The 7,918-nt window shown below is 24.4% G+C and overlaps 1 protein-coding gene across 1 annotated transcript; it reads left to right on the forward strand.

The window, feature by feature from the left end:
- The first annotated feature begins 5,878 nt into the window (after nt 1-5,878).
- Nucleotides 5,879-7,671, forward strand: LOC127283071 (trypsin 3A1-like). Its single transcript, XM_051307736.1, has 2 exons — nt 5,879-6,036; nt 6,797-7,671. The coding sequence occupies exons 1-2, from the start codon at nt 5,991-5,993 to the stop codon at nt 7,507-7,509; spliced, it is 759 nt and encodes a 252-aa protein (XP_051163693.1). The 5' UTR covers nt 5,879-5,990; the 3' UTR covers nt 7,510-7,671.
- Nucleotides 7,672-7,918: the final 247 nt, after the last annotated feature.

Consider the following 7,918-nt stretch of genomic DNA (forward strand, 5'->3'; position numbering starts at 1 on the left):
TGTGTGATCATGACAAATTCGGCAATATTGTACTTGACCAAATGTTTGGAAAATTGTTGAAAAAATAACAAAAATTGTTAAAAATTCGCGTAATTGAATCATTTTTACTTATATTTGATAAAATAATTTGTTTTGAAATTAATATGTTCTTTCTGCAGTTTTTATACTTTATTATGTGTAAAAATATAATTTCGATATTTTTGTTTATTTGTTTGTTTAAATTATTTCTTTCTCATTATATCAGTTTATCGATATTTTAAACTTTCCACTTTCCTCCAATTGTACTAACATTTTCTCTCACTCTGCAAATTTCTATATAATTTTCCTTGACTCAAAATTTTGAATTTGTTCAATATATATATATTTTTGAATTACGAAATTACAATATCATTCGAGGAAAAATATTTTTTTTTTTTACTAAGAAATATTTCTATATACATAATTTTTGAAAAGAAATATTTTTCCTTATTTAAATTATTGGATATTTTAAAATTTTTTTTTTATATATTTTTTTTCATAACATTGTATATATATATAAAAAGAGGTGCGTCTCAAAATATACATAAATAGGTTTAAGAACAATGTGAAAATTTTGTTACAGAATTTTGTGCATTGTTCGCGCGTTTATTTGAAAACGCGTGTGCCAACCCCCATAACTCCTGGGGGTGTGTCGGGGGCGTGGGGTTGCAGCTGCTCTCGTGGTCTGCACGCGTCACATATATCGTCACCCGAAAATTGCTTGCATACAATACAATCGCGTCAACATGTTTTAACATGTGACACACTTTTTTTCCGCAACTTTGTACTGAACAAACAAAAAAAAAAAAAAAAAAAAAAAAAAAAATTGTTGAACAAACTTAAATTAAAAAAAAAATATTATTATTATAATTAAAAGAATCATTATAGTTGGAACTATTTATATATATTAATATATTGATTTATACACTGAAAAAAAAAATTTATTTGATTCAAATAATCGATTACTTGGCTATTGTGAAATAAGTATTTACTTGAACCAAATAATTTTTATTTGAATTAAATAAACTGTATTTTCAAGAACAATTTGTGTATTATGGAAACAAATAAATCTTCACCTGGAATAGTGATAATTTTCACTGAAACAGCGAAATGTTTTACTAAAACAGCGAAAATTTTTGCTATTCTAGAGAAACATATTGCCGTTCCAGATAAATTTTTTTTCCCGGTGAAGTATAACCAATTATTTGAATCAAATAAACTTTTTTTCAGTGTGTTTCAATTGTTTAAAACTATATACCATTATACCGAAAAAAAAGTTTTTGTTGATTTAAAGAAATAAATTTCTTTGACTTTTTTCTTTGTTTTAAAACACAAATTTCTTTGATTCAAAATAATTTAAAAAAAAAGTTATTTTCGAAAGAAATTTTCAATTAAAGAATTATTTCTTTGACACTATATTAATGGAAAAATTTGTTTTAATTTCTTTGATAGAAAAAAATTTATTTAATTCAAAGAAACTATTTTTTATTTTAAAGAAAATTTTATTTTGAAAAAAAAATTTTTAATTGCAATTTATTTTAATTTCTTACAACTTTTGTAATATAATGATAATATATGACAGGAAACAAGATATGCGATGAGTAAAGATGTTTTCATAGTTGATTTTTCTTTAAGGGTATGAGAGCTTCTTCTTTTGCACCGGAAGTGAATCGAAATTCGAATACGCGCAGCTTCACATCTCTTCTTCTTCATTTCTTCTTGTTCGGTGTCGTCGCTCCTTCCTGTCATTTGACACTTCTTTGTTAAAAAAAAAAAAAAAAAAAAAAAAACTCCACCCATCGCGGGTGCTTCTAATAGCGATTGTAAAATATAGTAATAGGGTTGCTTTAAGGCGTACGTATAACGATTTGTGAACTAGAAATCTTTTGCAGCGATTATATTCATCCTATATATAGGAAGGTCGCATATAAGAAGGCGCATTTTCATTATTCGCAAGGGTCTCTCGATGGGTGTAAACTGCCATGCCCCCCTTATATAGAAACTTTTTTCCTTCGACTCCGTGTAGTGCAGGACAGTAATCGACATGGTCCATGTGTCATTCAGTCATTGTGTCAATGACTGTCACGTGCGCCATAAATGCCTCATGTCAATGACAGAAGATCGCGATGCGAATGCGTACACAACTAAAAGGCGGAGATCTTTTATCTCAATGCGAGCGCGTGCGTTTTAATGAAATATATTTCTTCTTTTGATATATATAATATAAATAATAAGAACAGAGAGACCAGAAGCTGTAATTTTCGAGTAAATTAGCGATATGAGAACAGCACCAAGAGAAATGTTTTATTCGAACCAAATATATATTTGCGAGTTAAATAAACGTATATATTTGTCTCAGATATACTACTCTCTAAATCTATGAATTAATGAAAATGTTTACTAATTTGAATTAGTGACTCACTTTTTGCTTCTGAATTAGTTAAATTTTACTAATTGTTAGTAAAATTATACTAATTCAGAAGCACTCTCTAAATCTGAATTAGTAAAAATGTTTACTAATTTGAATTAGTGACTCACTTTTTGCTTCTGAATTAGTTAAATTTTACTAATTGTTAGTAAAATTTTACTAATTCAGAAGCACTCTCTAAATCTGAATTAGTAAAAATGTTTACTAATTTGAATTAGTGACTCATTTTTTGCTTCTGAATTAGTAAACATTTTTACTAATTTAGATTTAGAGAGCAAAAAGTGAGTCACTATTTCAAATTAGTAAACATTTTTACTAATTCAGATTTAGAGAGTAGAATATTTATTTGGCGTAAATAAAATTTTTTATTTAAATTAAATAAAAATTTATTTAAATCAAATAAATATTTATTTGATTCTTGAAAAAAAAAACGTGAAAAAAAATAATCTAGGAAATTATTTAAATTCTAATCGAAAATCAAAGAGATTTTAAATGATTACACTAAATATCAAATCCTATTGTATCAAGAAACACGAATTTATATATAATTTCGTGTCATTTTCTATATTTCTTTCTAAAATCGATATTGATAATGAATTTCTATTATTATATAGACATTCTTTTTTTTTTTTTTGGCATAGCCATCTGTCGAATTGGACGCAAACGCCTGCAATCAAATGTGTTTTGAAAACATCGACGTGCCCACTTTACCGATATATACCCATCGGATAGCACTGAATCGGTGAGATGATTGTAGTCATTACGGTTCACGAGTGCGTATTAGAATTTGAGCTCCATGTATATATATATATATATATAGGAGGCCTTCCATTATTCCCATTTTGTGCCTATTGCTCTTCCAAAGGATATATATATTCGTGTAGATTTATATATAATATGTCTGTGGATGCTATTATAGCTAGAAAAAAAGAGGATTATATTGAGTCGGTGCCAAAAATTTGAGAACTGCTAAATCACCAGCATATATACTCTCCTTTTGTGGTCAGAAGCGTTCCGTAATAATGGCGTTGCGCAATACTTCTTATTAGCAACGATATTAGTAATCATTGTAATAATGAGAAACAAGACAGCATAACTATATATATATGGGATATATGGTTGTTAACAATACCTTGAATTATCTCGAAAAACATCATCCGGTTGACTTTTAAAAGGCCAATGTGAAATTATTCGTCAACTGAATAAACTTCTGTTTCCATGCTCCAAATTTGAAAAAAAAACGAAAGGGAATATTTAACTCTGAATTAGTAAAAAATTTTATCTAATACACTCAGAAAAAAATTCGTTTGAAGCAACCAAATTTTGGTTAAATCAACAAAATAAATGCATTGATATACAGTTAACCAAACATTTGGTTGCATAAACCAAACGTTTATTTAGCTCAATCAAATTTTTTCTTTTTTTCAAAAAATTTATTAAAATAAACCAAACAGTTATTTAGATCAAATAAATATTTATTTGAATTAAACAAATTTTGTTTGAACTAACCAAAAAATTGGGTAAATATAAAAAAATGGTACATTTGGTTCAAACATATCTTTTTTCTGAGTGTAATTTAAATTTTTCTTTTGAATTAGTAAAATTTTCTAATTGATAGTAAAAAAATTTTTAACATTAGTTAAATTTTACTAATTTAAAAGCAAAAAGTGAGTTACTAATTCAAATTAGTTATACAATTTTTTTTTACTAAATTTAGAGAAAACAAAGAAAAAATTTTTGAAGAGTGTTTTTTAAAAATTCTTACTAATTTAAATTAGTTCACTTATCACTAATTCAGATTTAGAGAAAATCAAATAGTAATAATAATTAACTGAAAATTTCTACTAATTTGAATTAGTGAACAATTCAATTTAGAGAGTAAATTATACTTTAAAAAGCCATTGCAATTTCCGCAGTAAAATTATTAATAATGATGATTATATATTAATTAGCTTATAAATATAATACCATTTTTTTGAAGTACCTTAAAAAAACTATATGTTATTAATTAAAACTATCATCTAATGAAATCACGAATATTAAATAAATTTATATTTTTATAAAAATTTTCAATAAATTTCTTATATTAGCATTTGCGTCAATAGAGGAAGAAGTAAAAATATTAAATGACAATAAAATTAGTTTATGATAAGAGATACATGTTTTTTATATGAATCATATTATACATGACTCATCGGAAAATTATAACTATAAGAATGAAATTTTTTAAATATTTTCTTTATAAATAATTTTACACTGTATTATTTTTATTAAACTACTCTCTAAATCTGAATAAGTGAAATTTCACTTAAAATGTGTCAAAAGTCTTCCACGTAGAAAAATAAGTGTATATGCACTTAAAAATAAGTGAAACTTCACTTATTTTTGAGTGAAAACCACTTATTCAAAAGTGCATATACACTTATTTTTCTACGTGGAAGACTTTTGACACATTTTAAGTGAAATTTCACTTATTCAGATTTAGAGAGTAAGTTGCATTAAACGATGATAATATTAAATTCTCATAAAATAATAAATAAAAATTATTTTTCTATGTCTTCTTCTATATATTGACATAGTTGCAAATATATAATGATAAACAATTTTGCTAAGAAATAAAAAAAAATTTTTTAAATATTTTTAAAGGTTTTAATTCATATATAGTTTTATTTCAAAATTGCAAATTTGAAACTGAATTGTTGTTTTGAAAAGAAATTTGAATAAAAAAATTAATTATGCTTCGAAATAATAAAAAAAAAGGAATTTTTAGTTTTGTATAGAGATAAAAATAAAATAATTTTTTTACGGATTATTAAAAAATATTTCAAACATATTTGAGTTGATACATAGAACAAATAAATTTAGTATTCAATTTTATGTATATATAAATAATTCACTTGTTTTTTTGACGTCGTAGAAACTTATAATAATTTTATAATTTCGTAAAATTTTGGGAAATTCCGAGTAAAATATAATTGTTGATATAATGTTAATATTTGCCCTTGATAAGTATTTATTAAATCAATGATAAAAGTAATATTTCATTGTCTTTGACGTACATATTTCTCAGAAATTTTCAATTTTTATAAGTTTTTGACTATTTCCAAGAACAGTTTTTTAAAAATTAAATTATATTTAATTGTTTTTGTTTTTTTTTCCAATTAATATTTATTTGTAAATTATATATAGTATACACAGCAATTAATTTAATTGTTTGAATGATTATTTCATTTTTTTTTTTTTTATTATTTCGAGTAAAAACATTGTTCATTTTATCAGTATATATATGTTTATATAGTAAAGTTTATTTTTCTTCGAACAGATGGCCTTTGAGCCATATCACTTTTGATTTCCAAATTTTATGATAATTATTTCTTACTAATTTTTTTTTTTTTTATTCTTTTTTTGATTATGACTAATATTTAAATGAAAAGCAAATTAAAAGTGGGGACACAATATCTGATAAGATTCACCTGTAACTTGCTTTATAAACTATAGCAGAAGCACTATTATCTCATAATTAGATATACATCAAGTTTGGAAAATGTTCAAATTTCTGACGTTCGTGATTTTTGCAATTTCTGCAACTTGTAAGTTTCTATTTATTGAGTTAATTTTTATATGCTTGAAATTTTAATTTTTTAGATTGTTTTGCTATTTTTTTATAATATTTATCTTGATTATAATATTCAATTTATATTAATTAATTTTCAATTGATAATTAATTAATTATAATTAAATTTATCATTAAAAATTAAATTCTACTCTATAAATCTGAATTAGTAAAAATGTTTACTAATTTAAATTAGTGACTCATTTTTTGCTTTAGAATTAGTTAAACTTTACTAATTGTTAGTAAAAGTTACTAATAATTGGTAAAATTTTACTAATTGAAAAGCAAAAAGTCAGTCACTACTGATTCAAATTAGTAAACTTTTTTACTAATTCAGATTTAGAGATTAATTATTTAATATATATGTTCATATTAACTTATGATAAATTGTTATTAGCATTGATGATGGTTTTAATTAAAGTTGAATAAAGTTTTATTAGATACTAAATTAATAATAATATTTCCGTTTTATTATTATTATTATTGTATTATAAATAAAGTAAAATTTCTAATCTATATTATTTATTAATTGTAGTTTTAATATTTGATTTTTTTAAAATGAAAATGATAGGAAATTACAAATGGTATAATTTTTTTTGAATAAAAGTAATTATTAAGTTAAAAATATTTCTAAATTATTTTTCTTTTTGCAATTAAACAATTTTCAGAAATAATAATTTTTTCTTTTGTGAAAAATATTAGAAAGATTTAAAAAAAAAAAAATTTTTTTCTTCTAGCGACATATTCTCAATTGTTCTTTCCTGAACCTTCTCAAACGGCTGGTGAAATTGTAGGAAAAATTGATGATGCTCCATTTGTAACGAGCATTTATATTAATCGAGAATTGGTATGTGGAGCAGTTATAATAAACGATTATTTTGTCCTTACGGCAGCAGCTTGTATTAAAACAAGAAATACATCAGCATACACTATTCGTGCTGGATCACTTAGTCATAATTATGGGGGTTCAATTCATTATGTTAATGCAATAATAGTACACAAAGATTTTCATATAAATCAATATAATTTACCAGTGAATGATATTGCATTAATTAAAGTAAATCAACAATTTCAATTCAATGGACAACGTGATGCTTTGCCAATTTATCCTAGACGATTTGTTGATTCGACAAGTACGGGTAAAATTTATGGATGGGGTGTAAGAGGAAGTCAATTGAGAAAAGGAAGCGTTTATATTTATAATACAAGAAATTGTAATGCTTTTTATCAAGGAAAATTGCCAAATGGTCAAATTTGTGCAATTGCAAATTCTTCTAAAACCCCATGTAAAAATGATGCTGGTGGTCCATTTGTGATAGGAGTTCATCTTGTTGGTATTATATCATGGGGCAAAAATTGCGATCTCGATGGTACTCCCGATGTTTATACTGATGTTAATTTTTATCGTGACTGGATTGATGGAAATATGAAGGAATTTTATCCACATTAATTTCAAGAAGGTAGCAAAAATAAATTTTTCTCCTTTTTTTACAAAAAGAATCATGGAATCTTTTTAGATGTGAATAAAAATAATTTTTGTATAATTTAATTCATATATCTTTGAATAAACAAAAATAGAATTGAATAAATAAAAATCAGATGTTGAAATAAATTATAATTTTTACTGGTGGAGAAGTATATAGTAAAATAAAAAAAATATATATCTCGTAGTAAAAAGAAATGTGAAATTTTTTTTTTTTTTTGTGGTCTTTGCGTGTTTGCGTGGTAGTTTATTCCAGAAGTCGCCGGTGACCATTTTAGCTTCTCACTTTTATATCGACACGAGTTCTCGTAGCCGCTCTTCTCATCATAATTTACGATCACGGCATCATCATTACTTTTAAAGTACCTTCGAGTAC

This window comes from Leptopilina boulardi, unplaced genomic scaffold, assembly GCF_019393585.1.
Source record: "Leptopilina boulardi isolate dan_hultmark-lab unplaced genomic scaffold, ZJU_Lbou_2.1 LbouV2_305, whole genome shotgun sequence".
NCBI lineage: Eukaryota > Metazoa > Arthropoda > Insecta > Hymenoptera > Figitidae > Leptopilina > Leptopilina boulardi.